Source organism: Arvicanthis niloticus, chromosome 9 (genome assembly GCF_011762505.2).
Source record: "Arvicanthis niloticus isolate mArvNil1 chromosome 9, mArvNil1.pat.X, whole genome shotgun sequence".
Taxonomy (NCBI): domain Eukaryota; kingdom Metazoa; phylum Chordata; class Mammalia; order Rodentia; family Muridae; genus Arvicanthis; species Arvicanthis niloticus.
The window spans coordinates 28,262,246-28,278,139 of NC_047666.1; the positions used below are offsets into that span (position 1 = coordinate 28,262,246).

Consider the following 15,894-nt stretch of genomic DNA (forward strand, 5'->3'; position numbering starts at 1 on the left):
AGGCTCAGCAGGCTAGATTAGGCAGGCAAGCTGTGGTGGAGGAGTGAGTTAAGTGTTCAATGAGAGATGCTGGCAGCATGCTAGGTCACGTGGTAAAAATGCATGGAGCTGCTGGGCATTTCAGGCTGCTGGATGCTGAATTTGCCTTTGCTCGTTCATATGGAAGCACGTCCTTGCAGTGGCTTGTAATTTTCTAGCTGAATGACTTCAGAGTGGGCCCACTTTGGAATGTAATTACCCTTGTGCTGGAAGCTCTACTGAAGTCCATTCTCAGAGGAATGGACAATGCTAGACATTGCGACAGTCACCACAAGGCTCATTACCTGCTGCCTGCAGTTGGTTTGAATGTAGTATGATGGCATTCTTATGTCCTGAAGGCCTGGGAATTGGAAGGGACTGTCCAAAACTGCCCTGCTGTCAGTCATGTAAGAGGGATGAGTCTGGTCCACTGGATACCACAAGACCCTGACTTCAGTGGCCCAAGCTCATTAGTTCCGTAAAGGTTTTTAGTGAAGGTCCAGCTGTTGATTCATTGTGTGCTAGAGACTGCATGCATGTTCTGAACAATGACAACTTAGTTCTAGGGGGAACTTGTGAATTGGAGCTACTTAAAAGAGGCATTTTCAAAGGTAGGACCCAGTGCAGGGCTATGACACATGGCTGTCTAGAGCACAGGGCTGAAAAGGGCTCCTAGGCCATCTGGGTTTGATAGGAAAGGGAGCTGTGGTTGCCTAGTGATGTCTGCTCTGAGTTTAAGAGGCTGTGGGTGATTAGTGATGTCTGCTCTGAGCTTAATAGGCTGTATGTAATAAGTGATGTCTGCTCTGAGCTTAAGAGGCTGTGAGTGATTAGTAATGTCTGCTCTGAGTCCAAGCGGCTGAGGTTAGTGTGGTCTGCTCCTGTGGCTCAAGTGTCACATCTCAGTAATCTATTTGTTAGGCCTCCCAGGTTCCTGATGCTGCTAGGAGCATTCTCCAGTGTTCTCTCCTTTGTGCCTCCAGGCAGCAACTCTAGAAATAAGTAATGCCATGCTGTTTCCACAGGAAAATGTTCATGGGAAGATGTGAAGGAATTGAAAGCAGAAGCCCAAAATGAGACATACAACATAATTACAATTAATTACATGGTGATTTCTACTTATAACTATGTAATTGAATCATAAAAGATTATAAACAAATTTAAATATATATATGGCAAGGAAGAAACTGGAAGGAGGCAGATCTTGGTGCTCACAGTGGGTAGATTTTCTTTTCTTTATGCTTGCCTCTGTTTTTCTGCAATGACCCACATTCCTTTTTCAAGCATACATAAATTAAGTGTGAGTGGGTGTGTGCATTTTTAAAAATGTTACATATTTGGGGATTTGGTGGCATGCTTTTTTTTTTTTTTTTTTTTTACTTCATAAATTCACAGGAAACGTTAATTACTCCTCCTGACATAAATTTGAAATAGCTGCTAAGGGCTGTTCCGAACTGCTGCTGGCTTATCTGGGGCTGAGAGATCCAGACAGCAGCCTTTGCCATCACCCACTCCAGTTCTAAGGCCTTAATCTGAAAGAGTGAGAAAAAGGAGAGAGTTCACGGGAGATCCAAGACACCTGCTGTGGTTGAGTAAATGTTCTCCAAAGAAAGACAGGCTTCCTCAGCCTTTCTCAGCCCCTGCTGCGGGAACTGCTGGGATGGTAGGGAGAGCGGAGGGCATGCCCTTGCGGGGCGGGGTGGGGGGGGGGGAGGGGGGAGGATAGGAATCTAGCTCTTCCTTTTCCTCTTTTGTTCTATGGCCACAGGCAGATGCCCTTGCTTCATTTTGCCTCCTGCCCAAAATGTGTCATCACTAGCTGAAAGTAGTGGGGTACACAGCCTAGGGAGCCTCCAGAATGGAGAGCCAAACCTGTATAAGTTAGCTGCCTCGGGCGTTTGTTACAGTACCCGGAGGCTTACTCAACACCAAAGCCTCAAAGAGGGGCACAAGGCTGAAGACTTGCAGAGTGTTTGCTCATGAAATAGTCTCATCTGAGGACATTTAGAAACTTCCCAGTAACTTCCAACCCAACTCAAAAGACTTGACTTCTGTGGAATAGGAGTAGTTCCTTGGTCTCTTTCCTGTCACCATAGCAGAACACTGGAGCTGGGTATTTTATATTGGTTTTTTGGGTTTTTTTCCAGCTCAGAGTTGCAGGGACCCAGGAGTGTAGTGCTAACATCTCCTTGGTACTGTGTCCTCAGAGGAATTATACCTCCTCTGGAATTTTAGGGAGATGAACCTCGTTTAAAGCATATTCAAGTACATGGAACTAGCTACTTTTCTAATTGGGAAATGAACCATGCCCATGGAGGCCTTACCCCAGTAGCTGGTGTATACTTAAGCATTGAGCATGTTGTTCTTTTAAAAAGTAGAATTATATTTGTTACAACACACACACACACACACACACACACACACACACACACACCTCCCCAACTGGATTTCCAGTGTTTTAATAATTGTGGTTTATTAAGAGCCAAGCCACTTACATTCATTTTCTAGTCACCCCCTTGGTGCCACCATGCCTAGCCTGGCTGCCCTGTGCCTCCCCAGAGTGTAGCTGGAGGCTTAGGTAGCACCAAAGGCACCTGGGCAGCGAATCAGCTGGAGGTCACTTGGCACATTGCCTTGCTTCTTGGGTAGGACGCCACCACAGCTGGCATATTGCAGAGTCCACCTGGCTCACACTGCAGCCCACATACGTGTTTAAGCCAGACTGACAGGTATGGATTTCTATGGAAAGAAATCTCGATGCACAGAAGGGGATTATTCAGGGAATGGCCTCCGGGTCTTGATGTAGCAAAGGCAAGGGCCCATGCTCTTTCTTACCCTTGACAAAAGCAAACCAGTTACAGCATAACGAATTTCTCTGAAAAGTGAGGAATGTGATGTTCCTCCGTACGTTGACCCAAGTGGATAAGTGTCCTGTTCCCTGGACCTGAGAGGAACTACAGTGATGTCCAGGAGCTCATTCATCAGGGTAGCACCATCAAGGCACCCAAGCCATCAGGACACCCCTTGCTGCATGTAGAAATAATCAAGAGAGGTCCAGCCAGTCACCTGAGACCATGTGGAGTCACAGGGAGATAGAACATGCGGATCGCCCTGGAGGCTGCAGGTTCTTCTAGACCAGGGGTTCTCAACCATCCTAGTGCTGCGACCCTTTAATATAGTTCCTCATGTTGTGGTGACCCCCAACCACAACACTTTGTTGCTACTTCAAAACTGCAATTTTGCTACTGCTATAACCCACGGTGTAAATATCTGATACACAGGATGTCTGATGTGTGACCGCTAAAGGGGTCGAAACCCACAGGTTGAGAATCATTGTTCTAGAGTCTTGAACAAAGGGGAAAGAGGGCAGAAGAGGAGGCAGGCATTCTCTCACACTCTGGCGCTATGGATACACTCTTCTAGAATTTCAGTGATTCCAGGAAGACTCATGGTAACAGGTCCAGCCCAGAAGGCAGGAAACATGTCAGCCTCCCTTGTCTTCTCTTTCTGGGAGCACTTTAGTGAGGACAGTGTGTGCACATCTCAGGGAGAGGACGGGAGCCTCACCAAATGCTTGGCCACCCCTCCCACCCACCACCCACACTGACTTGTTGGGCACTTGGTGCAGATGGCTGGAGGAACACAGGGGGACCTCAGCTGCACTCTCCAGGGGAGAGTGGTGGCCTCACACAGCTGTGGCTGGTGAACCCTAAGGTCACTGGGGACAGTGTGTGGCTGGCAGGATGCAGCCTGTTAGCACCGTTGTCGGGGTGGTTGTCCACTGTCTTCCTTGATGACGCTTGCTGACTTCCCTGTCTTGGACTCTGTTTCCTCAGTCTTCTGTTTCAGTGTCTGGTGATGGTTGAGAATGCACAGGTTGGTTGTACAGGAGTATCAGAGGCAGCGTCCTCGAGGCCAGGCTGCTGCAGGGTTCGAGTGCTCTGTTTTGAAAGTGTATTAAGTGGTAGGATGCTGTCAGAAAACTGGTTGAGGTTCTGCCATCACTGCAATCTTGTTTTCTTCTTGGAAAACGCCTCTGCCTTTTAGTAAGAAGTGAAGGTTGGGTTTCAATCAGATGATTCATGTAATTCCTGTCGTGTTTGCAAAATCTCGGGCCTCCCTGCCAGCCCTTAAGGCCTCTGCCTTTCTTTGTGCCAGCCCCAATTTGTGCTCAGCTCCACACTTGCCTTGAATGCCCCAGTATCTGTGGTTCCACCTGCTCATTCTCTCTACAGAGAATTCTCTCTGTTCAATTTCTCTATAGAAGTGTCCGTCTGTGTGGTAAATGGGTCATCTGTGGGTGACAGGAGGCACTTTGGGCTGATACGCAGAACAGAATTGGATGCTTTTCTGCACTATTGAGTAAACAGCCTCCAGGACTCTAGGAGATGCTCTAGAGAGTTCTGTCCATCCATCCATCCATCCATCCATTCATCCATCCATCCTTCATTCTCTATATCTATCATCCATCCATTCTTTTTTCAACTGTCCTCTGTTCATCTGTTCATCCATTCATCTGTCCATCCACCCACACAGCATTTATGGCTAGAGGCTGTGCTCCTGGGCATGGGATATCAAAATGAATCTGTGGAGTGTAGTCTCCCTCCTCAAGGAACAAAGGATCAACTTATACCACATCCTGACAGGTACTGGATGAACCAAATATAGTCAGAGGTTCTAGGACCCCTGTGGGGAGTGATCAGCTAGCATGGGAAGCTGCTGAGGACTTCCATATAGGGTCAGAGGTCAGCTCACACCAAGTTGGAGGACATAGATAAAGTTGGGGCACTGAAGAACCAATATATGTCTTGTGTGGTTGGAAGACAGGGTCGGAAAGTGGAAGGCAGGTGCAGGAGGCCAGAAGAGAAAGTGGTCGGCGTGGAGAGGGGCAGGATCTTAGCCTGACCTGGTCATCCGCCATGACATGACCTCATGCATGGTATTGTCTTGTGATTCCTTTACATGGTGGTCAGAATTGCAAGCCTCTCTGGGTTCAAAACCTATTGGTTGTGTAAGCTCAGGGAAGTTGGTTAGCCACTCGGAATGTCTCTCATCTCTAGCATGGGCACTAAAGCAGTACTACCTCAGGTGGGTTGGTTTTTTTTTTTTTTTTTTTTTTTTTTTTTTTTTTTTTTTGGACTCAATGAATTAACTTGCAATAATATTCTTAGACCAGCACCCAGCCAGCCAAGTGGCAGCCATCAACATGGCTGTTTTACAGATCCATCACTCTGCTGTGACCATGTTGGGCTTTCCCCCACAGCTCCTTAGTCAGCGGTCACACCTCAGTGAGGTCTGCGTTACTGGTCCATGTCGCAGAGGACAAGTTTATTTCTGTTTCCTCTAGATTGTGTGGCCCTTGGCAGGTGCAAACCTGTCCTTATGCCCTGGCCTGTCACTACTGGGAAGCCCTGCCAGAGGAGCCCAGGCTTCCTGGATCCCCAAGGAAGGAATGGGGGTTCCATTTGGATTTCAGAAGAGCCCAGAAGGGATCCAGCTCAGTTTCACAATCCTACCTGAAGACCAGCAGATGCATCTTTTAACTGTTTACAGCCATAAGATTGGGGGGCTGTGGTCTAAGAGGCAAATGATGAAGCATGGGGTGCTAGGGAGTATGCACGAGGGAAGAGCACACACCACCCCTTGTTGGGGGAAGCCCTGGGGACACTGTGGTGTTCACTGGTGTCTGAGCTTCCCCAGCCTGAGTGGCTCCCCGGGATAGGAACTAGTATTGCACCCCTCTGACTGCATGCTCCTTCCTGTAGATGCTGGTACCTCTCCAGCTCTGCCCTGGTACATGGTTCCATCCCACTGGTTCTCCGCCTTGATATCTTTGAGTACATGTATGAGCAGGATGGAGCCAAGTCTCCTCACCCAGAGCTAGGAGGGCATCAGGCCTTGATCCACAGATAGGCAGAGCAAGTAAAGCAGGACCCAGCGAGTCCAGAGGCCTCTGAGGAACAGATGGGAGAGTCTTGGTCCTCTCAGCCCTGGGCTCTGTGTCCCCAGGAAGCTATGGTTGGTGGTTACTGGCAGCTGTGGGGGGGGGGGGTGGTAAGAAGGTAAGAATGTGGCAGTCTGTGGTCACAGGTTGTTTTTCTTACTTAACCCTGGGGTAGGTGAGGCAGAGGAGAACACAGAAAAGGCAGAGGGTACTCAGAGCCTTTGGGTACACTTCTGGGCCTGTGGAAAAAACACCACATCCAAAAGCAGCTTGGAGAGGAAAAGGTTTATAAAGGCACACATATCCTGAATTCCCCAGTCCATTAAGGAGAGCCAGGATAGGAACTCGAATGGGTGGGAACCTGGAGAGAGGAAAGGAACTGATGGAGAAGCCATGGAGAAGGGCTGCTTTCTGGCTGCTTTCTGGCCTGCTCATTGTGGCTTGCTCAGCCTGCTTTCTTATAGAACCTAGGACCACCAGCCCAGGGATGACACCACCCCCCAGATCACTAAGAAACTGCCCTACAGGCTCGTCTGCAGCCTGATCTTATGGAGGCAAGTTCTCAGTTGAGGTTCTGTCCCCTCAGCTGACTATAGTTTGCACCAACCTGACCAAAAACCAGCCAGCACAGGGGCCTTATCTCGATTTCAGCTTAAAAAAAAATTCTGGAATATATTTGGAGTGTAGAAACCAAGGCCTGGGGAGGTTTAGGAACATGCTGTGGGGAGCACTGAACCCGAACCCAGGCTTCCATTCTGCATAGAGGCTACACATCTGTGGCTCCTTTACCTGCAGTGCCATCTGAGGTGGGTGGCGGGAGGCTCGTCTCCACTTCACAGGCAGACAAAACGGAGGCTCAGCAGGTCTAGACCACCTGAACCGTTACGAAAGGGCAAGAGAGCAAGTTCAATTTTGCTGGGGAGGAAGCACCATGCCGCCAAGTGAGGGCTCGCTCATTCTGAAAAGCTCGGAGCCTCTGGCTTCTTTATCTCAGGTTCCAAATGGTTTCCAGGGTGGCCCCTCCTCTCGGGGCTGGGTGCCAGGCAGGCCATCTGCTTCTGGGGCCGGCTGCCCCTCCCACAGCCACAGCCTTCTCCCTGAACGCCTGGCTCCTGTCTGGCTGCAGCCGTGGGGATGTTCCAAAGAAAAGATGTGTGCAGCCTCTTCTGCAACCTACATTTTGTTGCTGTGGGTCCTGCCTTGTCTGCACAAACAGCTCTGCTGATGCTCAGCTCCCGTCCTCTCTTGAGGATGCGGGATGCCAGGGGAGGAGGGAAGGCACCGGACAGCTTCCCTTGGCACCTGTTCAGGGCTTGGCTGCACCAGCTCCCTGACAGACATCCTCCTGTCTCCTGGCCCCATGATGCACAGTTGCCCTGAGAGCTTAGCATGGAAGTCATGTCAGGTCACCATCCTGCTTGGTATCGTCTTCTCTTAGAGAAACTTCCCAGCTCCCCCATGTTGCCCACGCCTTGGAAACCCTCCTCTCCATCACCACCACCAAGCAATGCCTGGCTCCTGCTGGGCCTTCTTCCTGTGCCTGGATTTGGTGCACCTGTGGCCTAAATGGGGGGCTCTCATCAGCTTGGGCTTTGTTCCTCAGGTACTCTGTCCAGGCCCTTCCTTCATCATATCTAAGTAGGACTCTCCTGCCCACTCCTTCCTTGTGCTCATCTGTGTGTCTCCTCTTACTGAGCATCCATCCTTCTAGACTAGGAGCCATGTGCAGGCAGGGGCAATATTGTGCACACATCTCAGAGTCCCCAGAGTCTGGCTCTAGCAAGCTCGCAGCCACACTTCTGGGCCATATCAGGTACCATGGTGACCTACACCTTGTGAAGCAAGAATGTCTTCATTTCTCTGTCCATGGTGATGGTCAAGGTAGTCAGTGGGCTTTCCTGGGGGGTCATGAGTGACTACCAGCAACCAAACCAAATGTGTCTTTTCTTGGGGAGATGTGAACAGACATGTAAACAGATTGTCTGCGAGAGACGGAGTCCAGCTTGGTGAGCCAGTGAGGCGTTAAAGGCGTGTAGGGGACCTTAAAACAACTGCATCACCAAAAAAGTCTCATCCTGACGAATGACAACCTCATGGATGCCACATACAGAATTCCCTTTCTGGGAGACATGTGTTGAACTCGGGCACATCCAGAGGCCACGTGTCTGGGGCAGACCTATATGCAGCTGCAGGGCCATAGCAGGGAGTTTCTAGGCTCTGGGGTGAGGGCAGGTACTGGCAGCAACTCTGATTTCAACACTGCAGCAGCCACATGGACCCAGAGGGCATTGCTCTACAACACTGGGCTGCTCTCTTGCCACCTTCCCCGCCTCCAGGATGACAGTGACTGCATTTCTCAGCTTCTCAACCTCTGTCACAGATTCCTTCGAGCAGAAGTTTAACCCCAGTGTTCTGTGAAACCCCAAAGAATCAGCTTCCAAGCGGCAGCAGCTTCCAGGGGTGAATGTGAATGTTCCCCTGGCAATCCCGGAGCTAGGCATTGGTCTGTGGATGGTCATACAAAAACCCTTCATTTCAAACGATCATGCAAATAGCAGAAGCGTGGGACAGAGGCATACAACCACTGGGCTGAGTGGGGCACATAGGGAGGTGGGGGCAACATCAGGTATGAATGTGAAGGGACAGTGCCATGAAAAGGGCAGATGGCAGGGGCCACAGATACAGCCATGGGCTGGCTTTGGGGCTTCTAGCAGCTCCTGCTTCACCCTGCATTCTAAACTACCATGACAGTGGGATCCGGGCCAGGTGAGACGGAGGAATCCTTTTACTAGATGTCAAGTTGCCTGCTCCTCCGTTGCCTTGGGCACTGACATCTCAGTTGAGAAGATGTCAGTCAGGGCCTCTGTAGTGACAAATGGTGGGGATACATGCTGGAGGGGCCTCGTGAGTCAGAAAGCTCAGGGTGGAGGTAACGAGGTGAAGACAGGGCGGCAAGCAGGAGCCTCGCTCAGCAGGTGCAGCCATGCAGGTGGGAGCCCACGCTGAAAGAGTACACTCGGCCAGCTCAAACCTGGTGTGAAGAGGGAACGGAGGGTTGTCTTCTGAACTGCGTATCCAGGGACATCCATTAAGAGCTGATCTCCAGCCAAAGAGAGGTTATTTGTACGAAGGAGATGGTTAGACATGAGGCTGCCCCAGCTAAGCATTTGATAGCATGCCCTGACTGGCTCGTATCTGGGAACCAGGAAGAGAACTAAATAAAGGTCGCTAATCAGTAAAGGAAGGGAAGAAGGTCATGTTTCTTCTCAAAAGAACTCTAAGCAGGGCAGCCTGACTTAATTTTGCTTAGCCAGACAGACTTGGACTCAGTGAATACTAATGTGCAGGTGTGTGTGCGTGTGCGTGTGCGTGTGCGTGTGTGTGCTGAAACCCAAAGCTATGGAATGCCCACTTCCTGTAACAGAGTAAGGCTGAGCACGCCCACTGGGTTAGTCTGAGCACACCCACTGAGACTCAGGTAGAACTTCGCTGGAGCTGACAGGTGTGGAGAACTCACTGACCTTGCTCCCATTATGGGCAACCATGCAGTCAGTTTCTTTCCGAGAGGCGACAGCAGCAAGCTCCTGAAGGCTCCATGCCTTAGTGGACTGAATCCATAGCTTACCCAGCATGCGTCCTGGGAATGCTGTGACTTAGAAGTGGCTTCTCAGAAGAGTCTTACAGAGCCTCTGGGCAATGTCTTAACCAGAGCAAGAGCATCTCAGCCTTGGCTGTGTGTGAGCCATGAGGAGCCTCTCCAGCTCCAGACCAATCAGACCCATGGTCTCTGGAGAGGGATCTACACACCTGTGGTCTCAGATGCTCCCCAGCGATCCTCAGTTAGGGCTGAGGTTGGACATGGCTGGGGTGAAAGGAAATTACACAGAACAAGTGTCTAAGCCTCGGGGTGTGGACACTATCAGGGTATCAAGCTGGACATGACAGTGGTACCTTTACTGTTCTTTCTGACCCCAAATGACCCCCCCTCCTGAAGTCTCCCACTGTGGCCCATAGCTGTACTAAGGAGACAAAACACTTGCAAAATCCAGCCTGACCACTTCTCTGTTAGTAACTAACCATGGGCTGCGTCACCACAGAAGCCCATGGTCCCAAGAATAGGCACCCCTGGGCCAGCCCTTGGGAAGTAAAATCCTTGTGAAGATGGGGGATGTTGGCACACTCTACAGCAGGCACACTCCACAGCAGCTGAAAGCAACATGGAAGACACCTCTCTGCTGATCCCAGGAACGTCAAGCAGGCAGGTGTCACTGTCTGCTGATGTCCATCAGCTTGCATATCCGTGGACCACACAGGCTGGGGAAGCGGGTCTCCTGTCTTTAGGCAGGGGCAGGAAATACATAAGCTAGAGGTGATTTTGCTTAAAGATGAAAATATGAAGCAGAGCAAAACAGACCTGCATCGTTGGCAGCCTGCATGGCTGGGCTGGGAGGGATTATGGAAAGAACACAGCTTTTAAGTGGGTTGGCTGCTTTCTCAGCCTGTGTGTTTAGGGCCTGGCCTAAGGTGCAAGGTTGGGGTAGCTCTGAGGTCCATGCCTTAGAGCTAAGGTCAGATGGCAGAGAAGCCAAGAAGCAAACACATGGCCAATGCCACCACACCCTGTGCTGAAGGATGGGGTCTGGCCTGGGCACAAGAGCCTGGAGAGGCCCTGGGTGAGTTTTGTATTGGGTCCTGTGCCAGTCAATATGCTGGAGCCCTTTAAGCCAGGAGGTGACGCGTTCTGACTGGTATCTTACCTGCTGTGACGCTCAGACACTTAGCATCTCTGAATTCTATTCGAATCTGTAGAGACAACAACACAAATAATAACAATAGAGGATTAAAATCCTTCCATATTTTGTTACCAAGGGGACTGACAGGCAGTAAGGCTGGGTGAGATGGTGGCTATGGCCCTCACCATGTCATCATTATGGGCAGGGACTCTCACTCCCCACTATGGGTTTTCTGCTTGAACACTGTGTATTTCAGAATCCAAGTGCCCTGCACTGACACCCAGAAACAGTCCTGGTGAGGGTGGCACCTGCTAGCTGCTAGCTTTCTCCCAGGACCCAGCATAAGTCAGCTCCCACGACCTCTCAGGCCTGGTTTTCCAGGTGCTGAAGTAAAGTCTGGTGGAATAGCGCTTTCCAGAGGGAAGGCCAGGCCATGGGCTCCATCTCATCAACTCTGGCTACATTTTAACATTAGCCCCTGACTTACTAACTGGCACCTGGAGCTGGGGGTTGGATTCTGACTCACTGCTGGCTTGGTGTGAGCTCCCCTAATGCTCCAGCAGGCTTGTCTGTGGCTTTGACCTTCCTCACCACTTCCTTCTTGTCCTCTAGGGCCCTCATCTTTGTGTCCCATGGAGCTGGGGAACACTGTGGCCGTTATGATGAGCTGGCTCAGATGTTGAAGGGGCTGGAGATGCTGGTGTTTGCCCATGACCATGGTGAGTACCTCCAGTTGCCACACAGGCTGGCAGAAAGGCCTATCCTATCCCCTTTCTTCCTGCCCAATTCTCTTCTCTTCTCTGGGTTAAAATCTACGTGTGGTTATATAAAGTATAGGACAGTGTGTCTGACCAGCAGTCACTATCAAATCAGAGTTTGCAGACAGACCAACTGGAAGCTTGAATGAGAAACCAAAGTTGGGCCTGTTTATCCAGAGCCTGCCTGGGCCAGGGAGTCCTAGAGTACATTTATAAAGTGCTCGCTCTCTCTCTCTAAGAGGACACAGCTTTCTCCAGAGATGCAGTAAGTCAGACTAAGTTCAATTTTAATCTCAGATGAACCAGCACAGGTTTATAAAGTGTCTTGAATATATTTACACATGCATGTGTATACATGCACACATGCATGTGTATATATATACACACATGCATGTAAATACAGACACACATGCATGTATATACATACACACATGCATGTATATACATACACACATGCATGTATATACATACACACATGCATGTATATACAGACACACATGCATGTATATACGTACACACATGCATGTATATACATACACACATGCATGTACACACATGCATGTGCACAGCTCCACATACACAGCACTGTTACAGATTAGAAGGAACAATTTATTTTGGCTCACGGCTTCAGAAGTTTTGGCCCATCATCTGTTCTATCTGGCTCCCAGACTAGGGGATGACACCGCCCACATTCCAGGGGTGTCTTCTCCATTTACTTCATCCTCTACTGAAGTGCGCTTAGACACACCCAGAGTTGTACTGTAATACACGTAAGACATGTCTAAAGCCTGTTGAGTTGACAACGAAGATTAACAACCACAAATGGGTGTGCACACATAAATATGTCTGCACAATGCACACCTATGTGTGTGGGAATGTTGATGTGCAAGCATTTATGGGTACACACATACATGCATTCACATTCACATATGCACACACAGGTGTCTATAGGTTATGTACATACACACATAATAGGTATGCACAGATACCTCCAGGCTAATTTTTTTTTCTTTTTTTCATGTAACAAAAACTTCACCAATGGTTCTGGGCTTATTTCACAAGTCAGTATGCAAATTCCAATTCTTCTTGTACTAGGATTTGAAATCCCAGAGTCTCTGAAGCTAAGTTGCCAGTTACCGTGTGGTCATTTCTGCACAGCCTACTGTGGCTCTCTGCCATTCTACCCAGATCCCGAAATGCCAATTTGTGTATCTGATATGAGGGTAGATAATTAAGTGGTGTTGTCAGAAGGAGGGACAAGGGAGCTGTGGCAGTGTCTTGAGTCTCCTAGGAGCAAGAGCTGAAGCCATACCAGGGACAAGCTCATGCGAGACAGATAGCCTGCTGGGTGATTTTTGTCCACAAAGATCTGAGAATTGGATTTGCCAGGAGCCCCCTTTAAGCTAGATGTATGCACGTGTCTCGGTAATTGAGATTATTAACTAAATTCTTCCCTATTACAGCTGTGATGTTCTCTGCTGCTCTGCAGTCAGCCCTGCTTATATTCCTGAGACTTGTTTGGCCTGATAATATTCCAGGGTTATCCCCGAGGCTTTTGCTGTGGGGACTCTGTCGTTATTAAGCCCAACACTTCTCACACTAGAAAACCCTGAGATGGGAATGCTTTGTCCTGCTACATTCGTCTCCATTAAATCAGTTGTAGTTGTCGTTGTGTGCTGGTCACCCCTTGAATTGTTGCAATGAGCACCCTGAATCTGGGGCACCTGTCTTATCAGATAAACTGACAAGCCAGATGAAGTCAATGGGAGGCTTTATTTATATTGCCTGGCTAAGGTGCTTAGAAAAAAAAAACATTTTTAAAGCTAGCTTGCTTGCTTCCCCCCCCCCCCTCTCTCTCTCTCTCTCTCTCTCTCTCTAGTCCAGGGAGCAAAGAAACAGCCCACTTTTTGATGTGGCCACCAAAAATAACTAAGTCTGACCTCGCAGCAGAGGTCTCTGTGAAGTTCCAAACATGGCTGTGCTCATCTGTTCTGAGTTTCCAGGACGAAACACTGGGAATGCCTCTGCACGTGCCCAAAGGAAGGAGCCCAAGTCAAAAAAACAGGCCTGGTTGAACATGTGTATGTATGCATAGGTATATACCTTCCCTCCAGGAACCCCTCCCCTCCAGGAGTCAGGGAAAACCAGCTGCTGTGCTGTATCCCCAGCTGTGCTGTCCTCAAGGCTATGAACAGGGGGTGGCACAGCTGGGGATGGAGGGGCTCTTACCCTGGCATTGCTGCCTTCAGCTGGGTCGTCTCAGAACCTGCAGAGGTCAAGGGAAGATAACATGAAGGCAGAGACAGAAAGTGTTCAACACAGCAGCTACAGTGCTGCCTTTCACAGTGCTATTTACGGACACACCAGTGACTATAACCCTGGTGTTGATCCATGGAACCCTGGAAGTCTCTGCTCAGCCGCCTGCTGGCTTCTCATTAGCTACCTCCCCCGAGGCTGTGCTGTGGCGATCTATCTGGTCCTGTTGCCCACAGACAGATATTTAGCCTTGCTTTCTATTTTATCCGTTGGAGTTTTCCAGAATGGCCTCGTGGGTTTGGATAGGTTACCGGAAGGGAAACCATGCTGCTGTCCATCAGTGAGCACTGCCTGCCAGCCCTGCACTAGGTACTTTTCCTGTTATCTCAAATTCCTCCTAAAGACTGAGGTTAGTATGCCTGTCTCAGAAGTGGAAGATGTAAGGTTAACCCAGGACACTGTTAGCTTTGTACTGGAGCCATATATGGGTCCACTGTGCAAGACAGGAACCTAAACGCGGTTGCCTAAGGAAGAGAAGTCTGGTCTCTCCCATGCCACACAGGATAAGAATGGCGGGGTGCTGTTGACACCCCACAAATGTTACAGTGGTAGAGGCAGGCAGAAGTGGGTGCCAGCCACATCCTGCACAGGTAGACACCAGAAGGCAGTTTTTTGAGACTTTCTAAACATAGCATAAGAAAGCCACAGTGGGCGCACATACACACAGTGGGTCTGCAGCTGCTCCCCTTGGCTGTCCACACAGGCATCCTGGCCACCCAGACTGCACGGAGGGCCTGAGGAGGGCCTATGGAGGAGAAGGTGTAGCTCCTACCATAGATAGTGGGCAGGAATCTACGGCCCATGGCACCTTAGAGTGTGGCCATTAAGTGTCACTCCTAAAGCATTTTGCCTTTCCCAGCAAGCGTCCTTCTGTCTGTCTGACACACTTGTTAAAAATACATTGTCACTAGGGTGTCGCTCAACATCAGAGCACGTGCTTGTTCTGTGTGTGTGTGTGTGTGTGTGTGTCTAGGTTTCACCATAGCCCCACTGGAAAAAAGAAAGAAAGGAGAAAGAGGAGGAAGGGGGAGGAAAGGGGGGGAACTGGGGGGTGCAGAACAGAGGAAAAAGGAGAGAAAGAAGAAAGAGACCGAGGAAGGAAACTTGGGAGTTCTCTCGGCCCAGCTTTCTATTTACAAAATATAAAGCAAGCATCCTCGGCAAATTAACAGTGAATTAATTATCTGCAAATATTTGAGGGAAAGTGCTAAAGGAAGATTTTTTTTTAAAAAAACCCAAGAACCCCAAGCCCTCAGCTAGGGTGTGAGAAGAGGAAGTTTAGAGGGAATAGCCGTGGGTGTTGCCGGTGTGATTCTGCAGAGGGGTGGGCCCCACGTAGACCTAAAAAGTCCTGAGAAAATCCAGGGGCAAGCCCAAAGGTGGTCTGTGGGGGTTTCCACACGGGAGTCAGAGCTGATTCGGGGTCCAGTGTGATGTGCTCTGTTAATAGGGTAGATGGCTGCCAGCTGCAAGTCAAGCGTGTCTGTCAGAAATGCTTGAAAATGTGTTGGCACCGTTTCTCGCCTTAGTAAATACAAGCGTGAAAATAACTGAGGAGGTTGCTTGCTGATGCTTCGGAGTCCTCAGCCGACTTGGGGTGACAGGGAATGGATGAGCTGCAGTGAACCTGAGCCTGCAGCCCTGGCTTCTTACCCTTCCCCCTGCACCCCTCATGTCAGCCTGCATAATCCAGTCATACATATCCAGACCTTCAGGTTTTTCAGTCAATCTCTGATGTGAATTTGTATCAAAATGCAGTTATTTGTCTCCTCTGTGGCTGAGATGAAATCCCACCAGCCTGAGTTGGCTCATCCATAAGATGAGGGCAACAGTAAGAGAAAAAAAAAATGGGATGAGGCTAGCTTTGCAACTTGAGGGGGTATTAGCACCCCCAGATTTTCACATTCAGCTGGCCTATCAGGATGTGGGCATATGCATGCCAATGGACATAGGCTACCATGATGCTAGTGCTGCTGGCCCTGGACCCACTGTGGGAACCATAAACTCATACAAGGATGCCTTGTGTCTGTGAGACTCAGCACACATCAGAGGAAGCTGGCTGAGGGAGGCAGGGGCAGGGAAGAGACTCAGAGTCTGAGGCAGGATTTCAAAGGCTGCCTTACAA

General features: G+C 49.6%; 1 protein-coding gene across 4 annotated transcripts in view; it reads left to right on the forward strand.

Annotated features, from left to right (window-relative positions):
* Positions 1 to 15,894, forward strand: part of Mgll (monoglyceride lipase) — a 103,111-nt gene that overhangs the window by 28,152 nt on the left and 59,065 nt on the right. For all 4 annotated transcript variants that reach the window (XM_034511467.2, XM_034511469.2, XM_034511468.2 and 1 more), the window contains exon 3: positions 11,308 to 11,414. In XM_034511467.2, coding sequence (XP_034367358.1) covers positions 11,308 to 11,414 — 107 coding nt within the window. The remainder of the gene's footprint in view (positions 1 to 11,307; positions 11,415 to 15,894) is intronic.